Raw genomic sequence first — 11799 nt, forward strand, 5'->3', positions numbered from 1 at the left:
TCTAAACTTCTTCATTCAGATATGAGGGTGGCTTGTGAAAATGTCGCTATAATTATGTGGGTCAGTCTTCGAGCACCGGCCAAACTGATTAGAAACCCGTTACGTGCATATGAGCGAAAAGGGCCAAATAAATATATCGTTCAAATAATGACACATGTCTAAAATAAATGACCATCTCTTTCTGTCTACTTCTACCTCTCTGAAGACATTAATAATAAATACAGATCAGGACAGATTCACTAGATTCACGCGAGACGAAAGTTCAAGAAACGAGAGGACCAAGAACAATACATAATAATAATAATAATAATAATAATAATAATAATAATAATAATAATAACACATTGTAGATTGAACTTTTTTTAAATGTATCTTGAAAAGATAATATATTTGAAGAAAAAAATAGAGATAAAAAGTATATAAAAAATCTCTGCATACTTGAGAAATACATTTAATTATTTAATTAAACGAGCTCAGCAGATTAAGCGTGTCACACTGTTGGTCTCGCCCTCCAGGGCCACGCCCAGAGAACCTTCCAGAAGTCTCGTGTGACTTCCCGTGTGACTTGACGCCCAGCCTCCTTCTCCTTCTTCTCCGAGGGAAAAGTCCTATTCTCACAAGCAGGGCAGAGCAGCCACCTTCCAGTCAACATGTCCTCCATGGGGACGCTCGCCTTCGATGAGTATGGACGTCCGTTCATCATCATCAAGGACCAGGATAAGAAGACTCGCTTATGCGGCCTGGACGCCCTGAAGGTACCAGGCTTCTCCTGCTTCACACCCCGCTAGGCTAGCCAGCTAGCATGGCGGTTCATTCATGCGTCAAGCTGGCCTTAGCTCGCTAGCTTAGCATAGGTTAGCCCCACTGCGGTCTCTGCCGTCTGCCTTAGCTCGCTAGCTTAGCATAGGTTAGCCCCACTCTTCATCATTCATGCGTCAGCAGTATTAATACCAAATGTGCTTAGGTAGACACTTGCATTTGCCTAGCTAACTAGTTATTAGACAATTACACTTCAACCAGTTGCATAAACATGTATGTCTTTAGTGCACGTTGTGGTGACTAAACGGTGGCTGCGTATGCTAACAATGTGTTAGCTGGTTAGCATGGGCATGCTGGCTGCATCCCATGTGCTTCCTTTTTTTATTCTGAGCTCGTGCGCAAGGCCAGAGCTCTGCACGGGGGTTAATCCACTAAATATAGCATAGCAGTGGACAGGATCTGGCATTTTACATGATGAGCACCCGTGTTGATGATATGTCGCTCCACTTTGTCTATGGCCTCCTGTTGTCTGGACCTGGCAGGGATGCACGACCATGACATGGCGCAGTTAGCTTAGCTACTGTCGTTGCTGAACAATGGGAAGCTTAGCGAGCCTGGCTAATGAAGTTGTCTGTCAAACCCCCCATCACTGACCATGCGCCATGCCCAGCCAACTCGTGGTTCTCAATTCATATATATATATATATATATATAGCTATATATCGGGGGGGTTTTCTGTAATAAACGTGAGATCATAAACAGTGACACCCGTTCATAATCACAACGAATGGTGGATTGCTGATTCACATACTTAGTATTCAAATGTATTGATTGTAAGTCGCTTTGGAATAAGGCGTCTGCTAAATGCCAAAAATGTTAATGTAATCACCACATTTGTGTTTTACAGTCTCACATCATGGCAGCCAAGGCGGTGGCCTCCACGCTGAGGACGTCACTGGGACCAAACGGTAAGGCCAAACAAACGCTGCCTGCTTTTGGAGGACTGAAGCTTTAACAGCTTCAAAATGTGCTGTTATAACCCCCAATGTGAGAACAAGTCAAATGCAACAACGGACTGTGATACCAAGCTGTGCCAATGTTGCATTAGTGTACACAATGGACACGTATTACCATACCCGTGGAGGACATGATCTTTTCTCATATATTTCAACATATTATATTCTGCCATAAGTTTACAATGAACATTGTAGGTGTTTGTGAACCTCGTTTCTTTAATCAAATATTAGAATGTTCCACTACAACCGAAAAAGAACCAGGCAGCATTAACACTGTAAATACTTTTATATGTAATATATCTTCAAAGTGGTTAGGTAAACCTATGCTTTCCACCTTGCAATACAATTCATCGGTCTTCTCTTGACCCGCCCCTCTCAGGCCTTGACAAGATGATGGTGGACAGGGATGGTGAGGTGACTGTCACCAATGACGGTGCCACTATTCTCAGCATGATGGACGTGGATCACCAGATTGCCAAGCTCATGGTGGAGCTGTCCAAGTCTCAGGATGATGAGATCGGTGACGGGACCACTGGAGTTGTTGGTAAGGATTTGTTTACAGCCATTTTATGTATCAACCAGTAGCTAGCTGATACTGCTCCTCCCCTCCCTTACTCCAGTCACTCATGCCCAGTGGAGTGGTCTGGCATTGACAGGGGAAACAGCACTATAGCCTTCTCACCTCTCTTAATGGGACTAGCTTCCCAACCAAGACTTGTGAGAGAGCTGACAATGTCCCATAGTGTATCAGTCTGTGATGTGCTCATTAGATTAATAGTTTGTTTCCAGAGCCAGGCCATAATCCTACCAGCACAGGCTTTTTAGACTTTCGATTAAGAAAAAACAAAGCAGTACAAATCTGGAAGATATGACTATGCTTCTCTCTTCTGCCGTGCTGCTATGTCATCATAACTGGCAACATTTAACAAAACAATGGAGACTGCAGAAGTACAAAAGTATATACAGGTTTCCACGGGTCCTTGAAATCCTGGAAAGGTTGTGAATTTGAGAGAAAGAAATCAAGGTCTTTGAAGTAGACATGGGTCATTGAAAGTGCTTGAATTCCCCTCTCTCTCTAAAAAATATATATATATATATATATATTCAAAAATGTTTTAACTTAACACATATTTCACAATATATTGTTTTGCTGTGCTGTGGCAGAGAAGGCAAGAGACCATCTAGTGTTCACACATTCAAGCCTCTATTTTTAATTGTTGTCTGAGCGGATAGTTCCTAATATATAAATTCTCATCTAGATCTGTCTCAAACTATGCCATGTTGGGTTCTTGAATTTGAGGCAATTGAGTCTCGAAAGTCTTTGAAAGGTGCTTGAATGTGATGTTTCAGAAGGTGTGGGAACCCTGTATGTAGAAGTACTTGAAGTGTGTTTGTAACCATCCCACGTCTCTCTGCCGGACAGTGCTGGCCGGGGCTCTTCTGGAGCAGGCAGAGCAGCTGCTGGACCGGGGCATCCACCCCATCCGCATCTCCGACGGGTACGACCAGGCTGCAAAGATCGCCCTCAACCAGCTGGACAAGATCAGCGAGAGCTTCCCCTACGACCCCAGCAACACAGAGCCCCTCATCCAGACAGCCATGACAACGCTGGGCTCCAAAGTGTGAGTCTGCTTAGCCGTTTGTTGGCATGGCAACCTGCTGTGACACATTTTAGGTTGGGCTTTTAATTCTAGATGGGCGTGGTCGTTCTGCAGGTCACTTCAACTTCACTTCTTAGTCCCTTTTGGGGGGATTTTTGTTGCTTTACTTTCATATTGCATATTACAACTTGTAAAAAAACATGATTGATGAGATCGGTGATGGGAAGGATTTGTTTACAGACGTTTTATATATCAACCAGTAGCTAGCTGATACTGCTCCTCCCCTCCCTTACTCCAGTCACTCGTGCCCAGTGGAGTGGTCTGGCATTGACAGGGGAAACAGCACCATAGCCTTCTCACCTCTCTTACTGGGACTAGCTTCCCAACCAAGACTTGTGAGAGAGCTGACAATGTCCCATAGTGTATCAATCTGTGATGTGCTCATTAGATTAATGACCCATTTCCGGAGTAGTGTCATAATAGTGCCAGCCTGGAGTTATTATTTAATTTCTCTTTTCTTTTCATCAGTCCAATATAAACCATTAGATTAATTTCTAGTCAGGTGTGATGGGTATTCATACAGGCTTCTCCAATGTTCTCTTTCAGGATCAACCGCTGCCACAGACAAATGGCAGAGATTGCCGTCAAAGCCATCCTCACCGTGGCCGACTTGAACAGGAAGGACGTCGACTTTGAGCTTATTAAGATGGAGGGCAAGGTGGGAGGCAAGCTGGAGGACACGCAGCTCATCAAAGGAGTCATCGTGGACAAGGAGTTCAGCCACCCACAGATGCCTAAGGTGCAAATACAGACAGGCCGTAGAGACCAGGGCTGCATTTGTTTCCCCATTAGTAGTTTCTTCCTGTCTGCCCTGGTGCTGCATTCACATAGCCAAGTAACATGAACATGAGTAGAAGGAAGGAATGAACTGTGGATTTGAAATCAGCCCAGTAGCTGCTTCTCTCCTCCCCTCCCTTACTCCAGTCACTCATGCCCAGTGGAGTGGTCTGGCATTGACAGGGGAAACAGCATCATAGCCTTCTCACCTCTCTTACTGGGACTAGCTTCCCAACCAAGACTTGTGAGAGAGCTGACAATGTCCCATAATCATAACCACATTAGCAAAAGCCCTATAGCTGTGTTCCGTCTATGAAACTCTCCTCCTTTCTCTTCCCTCAGCTTCTGAAAGACACAAAGATTGCCATCCTTACCTGCCCGTTTGAGCCCCCAAAGCCCAAGACCAAGCACAAGTTGGATGTGACCAATGTGGAGGAATACAAAGCTCTGCAGAAGTACGAGAAGGACAAGTTCCTTGAGATGATCGGCCAGGTAATGTACGCCATTTAGCTGACGCTTTTGTCCAAAGTTTTGCAGCGAGCGCATACATTTTCAGTATATATGGTCCCAACGGTAATCCAACCCACAATCTAAGCGTTGTTAGCGCCGTGCTCTACCAACTCAGCCACAGAGGACCACAGGTTAGTAGCCACAGACTAGTCTCTGGATGGCCATGCTTGAATGAACATGAGTGGCAATACAGTTATACTGGGGTGCAAACTAGGGGTGGGCATCGATGATCGATTAATTGATCGATAAGGTCTTGGTCGATCACAAAATATTTTGCTCGATAATTTTTTTTTTTTTTTTTTTTTTTTTTAAATAATAATAATAATAATAATGGAAATTAGTTTGTCCACGTTATGTGTGAGAAATGAACTTTGCATTTGCCTTCGCATTGAATTTCGCAACGCAGTACGGCATGACGGAAGTTCCCGTACGTTAGTGTAACCTGACCTCCGGTCAGCGCCATGGCACAGCTCCTCGGGGAGCAATACGCAGCAGGCGCTGCTGCTGACAAGTTTGCACCTTTCTGAGGGAGCCTTCTGCGGGCCTGAACTGCGACCCAACTAGGGATGGACGGTTTTTCGGTTATACCGAAAACCGGGGTTTATAAAAATAGAAACGGTTTTTTATCAAAACCGTCTGAAACCGGAAAAAAATAATTGTTTTTTTTTAATGAAAAAAAATCCTTATTGATTAATCGATAATTGATCGTTAATTCGTTACGATGATCGAACAAAAAATGTTGATCGTTTGCCCACCCCTAGTGCAAACTTGTCATCTTTCTACTAAATTAGCCGTTTTTATCTCAAAATAGGTCATCCATGTGAATCGTGTAGATCTGCAAAAATGGTTAGAGACCAGGGCTGCATTTGTTTCCCCATTGGTAGTTTCTTCCTGTCTGCCCTAGTGCTGCATTCACTTAGCCAAGTAACATGAACATGGGTAGAAGGAAGGAATGAACTGTGGATTTGAAATCAGCCCAATGCTTCTCCTCTCCTCCCCTCCCTTACTCCAGTCACTCATGCCCAGTGGAGTGGTCTGGCATTGACAGGGGAAACAGCATCATAGCCTTCTCACCTCTCTTACTGGGACTAGCTTCCCAACCAAGACTTGTGAGAGAGCTGACAATGTCCCATAATCTTGTTTCTTGGGCTTTGTTTCTTCGTTTTCAGACAAAAATAAAATGTGGCACCTTTTTGGGCCATCACCAGTTTGCACCCCTGCATGTAGATCTGCAAAAAAAATATTTGGGGTGGGGGGGGGGTCTCCATCTCATCCAAGTCACATGATGACTAATCTTCCTTTCTGCTAAACTCCGCTGCTGTTGAAATCATTTTAGACAGTCACAGTAAGCAACCTGTTTTCAACATAATTATGCGGGTGTTAGGGTGAGACCACCATTAGTGTTTTTTCCACTATCCATCTACCACTGCTAGTGCTAACGATATCCATTTAGCACTGTTAGTGCTAGCGCTACCCCCCTCAACAAAAATGTCATCCCCGCATTAACAATTGTCTTAGTCCAAAAAAAAAAAAATTTCCATCAATCTTTCTTTCTTTATTCTATATTATAACGATGACTGCCAATGGCCCCGGGCCTGAGCTAGATTACTCTTCCTGCTACGACTGGTGAATTGATGATTCACTTGCTTAGTCAAATGTATTGATTGGAGGGAATAAGGCGTCTGCTAAATGCCAAAAATGTAAATGTGACAACGGGCAGTCATCTCTGATTCTGCTCGCTCCTCTTTCACCGTCTTCGTGCAGGTCTCACACACAGCCTCGTCAAGATTTGCTGGCTCGCCTTTGTCATTCGGTTGGAACCTGAAATGCTTCCAAAATTGCAGCAGTTGCTTTTTTTTTAGGAACCAAGCTTGCCCTCGCCATATCTTTTTCAAATTCAGTTCTGAGGAGAAGCTGTCATGAGACCTGTTAAAAAGACGTTATTTATAGAAAAAGTTCTGTCATCACTTTCATAGCATCTTCAACCACACAGGCAGGCAGTGGTTGTAGCGACTAACTGGAAACAACCTAAAGTCACAGAGGGGCTGAGGATGGCCTGGTTTGCCTGTTGTCTGACGCGCTACCTACAGTGGTGCTGGACAAACACTCAAAGCGTTTATGATATAGATAAATAGTTTATTAGCCACATGACCAAAGCCGGGGGAATTTGTTTTCAGTACAGCGTGTTATTCTCTGCAGCACACAAATGACAAAAACAAAGAAGTGCACAATGGACTTAAGACAAAAAATAGACAACAGACAATCATGGGATGCATGTCAGGGGGGCTAGAGGGAGGCGTTCTGAGTCATATAAAGCAATTTATGACGGTTTTATGACTATTGACAAAAAACGTTGCTGTTTTTGAAAACGGTACAACCGTAAAACCGCCCAACCCTATTTGAAGGTCATCTAGGAAAAGGTATTTCAATCATATTGGTTGGATAATTGTATTTGGGCTGAGTTTTTTTTTTTTACCTTTTCCGAACAGATCAAGGATACCGGCGCTAACCTGGCCATCTGCCAGTGGGGCTTTGATGACGAGGCCAACCACCTGCTGCTCCAGAACCAGCTGCCTGCCGTCCGCTGGGTGGGAGGGCCCGAGATCGAGGTGAGGGAGGGAGAGAGAGGGAGAGAGAAGGGCACAGTCACCCAGTCCCCTTGCTCTGCTAACCCTTAGGCCAGTGGTCACCCTTGTGTGTAGGCTTTTGTTTCAGCCCAACACTGTAACAGCTCATTCAGCTAGTGATCGTCTTGGCAGTTGATTGGCTCGAGCGGCTGTTTCAGTGCTGGGCTGATTTGTGGGATCCATAAGGCCTGATGACCTGAAAGGACGTTATTGTACTGGAGGGGGGGGGGGTACCATTACATGCCTTTGTGTTGCTCGTTCATTGTCTCTGTCGTGAATGAGGTGTCAAACAAGGCATACAGTAACCGTTGTGGCTGTCTCACTTCGAAAGTAGTCATCTGTGATTGTTTTCGATAAGATCAACTGCAAGAACATGCAATAGTTGAATATAGGACAATGTGAAGAAGATGGCGATTTACTGCTATTGAAAGTATGAGCAGATCTGGATCACATTCATGAAGCAAAACCGCAAAAAAAAGTCTCAAGATCTCTGAAACTGTGTGACTGGCTAGTAAAGCAGTATTTCTGCACAGTGTCTTCAAAGCAATCAACCCTGCTTAGAGATGACCTGTTCTGAATTTCTATACCAGCCTGTCTCGACTGACCAGTGTTCTCCTGTCTGCCTTGACCCGAACCCAGACCCCTCCCCCGACTGTGTGCACCATTTTTAACCTAGTTATGTTTTTCCGCAGCTGATCGCCATAGCAACAGGTGGTCGTATTGTGCCGCGGTTCAGCGAGCTGACCGCAGAGAAACTGGGCTCTGCCGGCGTGGTGAAGGAGATCTGCTTCGGTACCACCAAGGACCGCATGCTGGTCATCGAGGAGTGCAAGAACTCCAGAGCCGTCACCATCTTCATCCGCGGGGGCAACAAAATGGTGAGGTGTCCATCTTGTTCATGTTGATTGCTAGCTCATTTGTTAGGTGATCAGGTTGCTAGAACATTTAATGGATGCCAATGGTCCTACTTCCATGTTTTTTTATTTTTTGGGGGGGCGATTAGATCATTTCTATTTCTTTCTATTAACATTGTTCTGTTTCTGTTTTCTAGATCATTGAGGAAGCAAAGCGTGCCCTCCACGATGCCTTGTGTGTGATCCGTAACCTGGTCCGAGACAACCGCATCGTCTATGGGGGCGGAGCCTCTGAGATCTCCTGTGCCCTCGCTGTCAACCTGGCAGCAGATAAGGTCAGGAAACCCCTTTTGGAAGTTGAATAATACTCTGACTGAAGCTTGTGGTCTTTCTGTCTCTTTCTCTTAGGGTATTGATATTTTAGACAGTATGCTATGGCCATATTAACATATTGTCTTGCCTCTCTCTAGTGCCCCTCATTGGAGCAGTATGCCATGAGAGCGTTTGCTGATTCTCTGGAGGTCATCCCCATGGCGCTGGCTGAGAACAGCGGACTGAACCCCATCCAGACCATGACCGAGGTCAGGGCCAAGCAGGTCTCAGAGAACAACCCAGCCCTGGGCATCGACTGTCTCCACCTCAACACCAACGGTAAGGACGAGCAATCCAGGAGGGTCACTCACTGTAGGGTCGCTTCACTGTTAGCACGTTTCTTCATAGTTCTTTCCTTTTTGTCTACTCTTGCTCTAACATGTACGAGCCAGGGTCCTTGAAATCCTTGAAAGTTTGTGAATTTGAGAAAAATAAATCAAGGTCTGAAAAGTTTCTGAAAATAGACATGGGTCATTAAAAGTGCCTGAATTCCCCTCTAAAATATCTCTCTATATATATATATTAAAAAAAAAAAGTTTAGCTCGCCAACTAGTTCTGTCTCTAACTATGCCGTGTTGGGTCCCTGAATTTGAGGGAATTGAGTCTGTTGGCACGTTTCTTCATAGTTTCTTTCCTTTTTGTCCCTCTCTTGCTCTGTAACATGTACAAGCATAACCACTTTGCTAAAGGTGATATCAACGGTATTAAATGGTCTCTGCACTCCCTCTCCTCAGACATGAAGCAGCAGCACGTGATCGAGACTCTGATTGGTAAGAAGCAGCAGATCTCTCTGGCCACTCAGGTGGTCAAGATGATCCTGAAGATCGACGACATCAGAAGCCCCGGAGAGTCCGAGGACTGAGCCCAACTGAACGCATGCGAGGCCCGGCTGTGTTCTAGAATGGCTGTGTTCTAGAATGGCAGTGTTCTGAAGTTTATCTAGAACGTCCTTAGGCACTTTTCGAGCACTGTCCTAACCTGCGTACTGTTATTTATCATTTGATACGAAACCCCCCCACCCTTGAAACTGTTGTAGTGCTTAAGTCATCATTAAAATGTTGGTCTGTAAAATGTCCCTGCCTTGTTGATTTCACTTCACCCTTGATGATACAACACTATGATTGGTCCATGGTTTATTGGTTTATTGATTTATTCTTTAGCAGATATTTCCCTTGGAAAATCTTGTGTGGTTTTGGGGGAAACTGTACTGGTAGCGATCCACTGGTTTGTCCTGGTAGTTGTGGTAAAACGACTGGCACTATCAAATAATCTAACAATTGATGGCTATCTACTTGTTTCCTATTGATGCTAGTTAAACATAATGATGATCAAAGACATTTTGTTTTTAGTTTAATTTAAATACCTAGTGTTTCTTGTACTGGAAAATGAAGTGCAACCAAAAGTAATAAAACAAATAATTCAGTATAGCCCTTGTACACAATGCCATTAAATATATGTATTGGTCAGAATGCAATGCTTTATAATGTGTTTATTATTGGTATGAGAAGAACGTTAGGTGATCAGAAAGCCCAGACTCTTCATTAGAGGCCAATACTAGCGCATATCCTCACGAAGGGAAGAGTAGGAAGCCACTGAAGGTGCTGAAGTTATTAGTATCATAAATCCCAAATCCTGGGGGGAGACGCATGTAGATGACATCCCCCTTCTCAAGCTCTAGAGTCAGTGCATTTGACAAGAACTCATGCATCCCTCTGTCAGCGTGTTCCCATAAAGTCATCATGCTTTTATCATTATGGTAAAGCCTTATACCCAAATTATTTGTATTGCGACCCTCCATGGCAGTGAATCTGAAGTAGTGTGTGTGCTTTACAAAGAACACATATTTAGGTCTTCTATGCATGTCGTGTCAATTAAGCAATACACACGAGAGGGAGTGTGTTATACTGAATATCAGCACGGCTGTGATTCGGTCGTAGGTATTCAGTATAACAGCACAACCTCGAGTGTGATATTGCTTTTATACAACAGTTCTACAGCGCGATTTACTAGTTAACAGTAATAAGCGACAACAGATTATGATTTGTTTATTTAATCATAAACATTTACTATTTACTTTCCAAGTTCGCAAAGAAACTAGGATTATCTGCATTCGGTGCATATACATTGGCCAATATCAGGGTCTGACCGTGTACAGTACAGGCCAAAAGTTTGGACACACCTTCTCATTCAATGTGTTTCCTTTATTTTCATGACTATTTGGTACATTGTAGATTCTCACTGAAGGCATCAAAACTATGAATGAACACATGTGGAATGATGTACTTAACAAAAAAGTGTGAAATAACTCTAAATATGTCTTATATTTTAGATTCCTCAAAGTAGCCACCCTTTGCTTTTTTGTTGTTAATAAAATAAAATGTTTTTGTTAATAAAATATATAATAATAATATTAAATATATATAATAACATATTATTATTAACACATATTATATTTAATATTATTATTATATATTTTATTAACAACAAAAAAGCAAAGGGTGGCTACTTTGAGGAATCTAAAATATAAGACATATTTAGAGTTATTTCACACTTTATTGTTAAATACATAATATGTGTTCATTCATAGTTTTGATGCCTTCAGTGAGAATCTACAATGTACCAAATAGTCATGAAAATAAAGGAAACGCATTGAATGAGAAGGTGTGTCCAAACTTTTGGCCTGTACTGTATGTCAGCCAATATTATAACTAATCTGCCCTCCTCATCTTTAACCTCCTTCCTTAGCTTAAATTGCAAACCTTTGTTAATTAGTATGGCTACCCCTTTACTGTTAGAAGACCCAGCACTAAAGAATACATGCCCCACCCATTCTCTGCATAGTTTAACTGATTCCTGATGAGAGCAATGTGTTTCCTGCAAAAAAACTATATCCTGTTTTTTAATTTTCAAATGTCTCAAAATCTTTTTTCTCTTAGCTGGACACCCTAATCCATTTACATTCCAGGTGGAATAGCACAAATTCCTCTGATTGCTAGTCATAGATAAATGTTTACGTATTTAACCATAGAATGAGTGTTGGTTATAATATAATGTAAGACCCCTGGTGCATTAACAAAGTAAATAATAACATGTAACTTATAAGACACAAAACAAAAAACTTGGTGATCTCTATAAGCAGAGAACAATATGACTAAGAACAGTATCATAGTAAAACAAAACAATAACCTTCCTAGTTCCATGACTTAGAACAAGTCAGCCCAAA

At 42.9% G+C, this 11799-nt stretch overlaps 1 protein-coding gene across 1 annotated transcript; it reads left to right on the forward strand.

Moving 5' to 3' along the window:
- The first annotated feature begins 575 nt into the window (after positions 1-575).
- cct5 (chaperonin containing TCP1, subunit 5 (epsilon)) lies at positions 576-9979 on the forward strand. Its single transcript, XM_080542750.1, has 11 exons — positions 576-755; positions 1667-1727; positions 2155-2319; positions 3199-3397; positions 3983-4175; positions 4556-4705; positions 7213-7332; positions 8043-8228; positions 8402-8539; positions 8675-8855; positions 9311-9979. The coding sequence occupies exons 1-11, from the start codon at positions 651-653 to the stop codon at positions 9436-9438; spliced, it is 1626 nt and encodes a 541-aa protein (XP_080398876.1). The 5' UTR covers positions 576-650; the 3' UTR covers positions 9439-9979.
- Positions 9980-11799: the final 1820 nt, after the last annotated feature.

Source organism: Nansenia antarctica, assembly GCF_963989245.1.
Source record: "Nansenia antarctica genome assembly, chromosome: 12".
Lineage (NCBI taxonomy): Eukaryota > Metazoa > Chordata > Actinopteri > Argentiniformes > Microstomatidae > Nansenia > Nansenia antarctica.

Excerpts from the sequence above, each read along its gene's own strand:
- cct5 (XM_080542750.1), top strand. The coding sequence starts at position 651 with ATGTCCTCCATGGGGACGCTCGCCTTCGATGAGTATGGACGTCCGTTC. Across the intron at positions 4,176-4,555 it reads GCCACCCACAGATGCCTAAG|CTTCTGAAAGACACAAAGAT; the intron begins GTGCAAATACAG and ends CTCTTCCCTCAG. Across the intron at positions 7,333-8,042 it reads TGGGAGGGCCCGAGATCGAG|CTGATCGCCATAGCAACAGG; the intron begins GTGAGGGAGGGA and ends GTTTTTCCGCAG.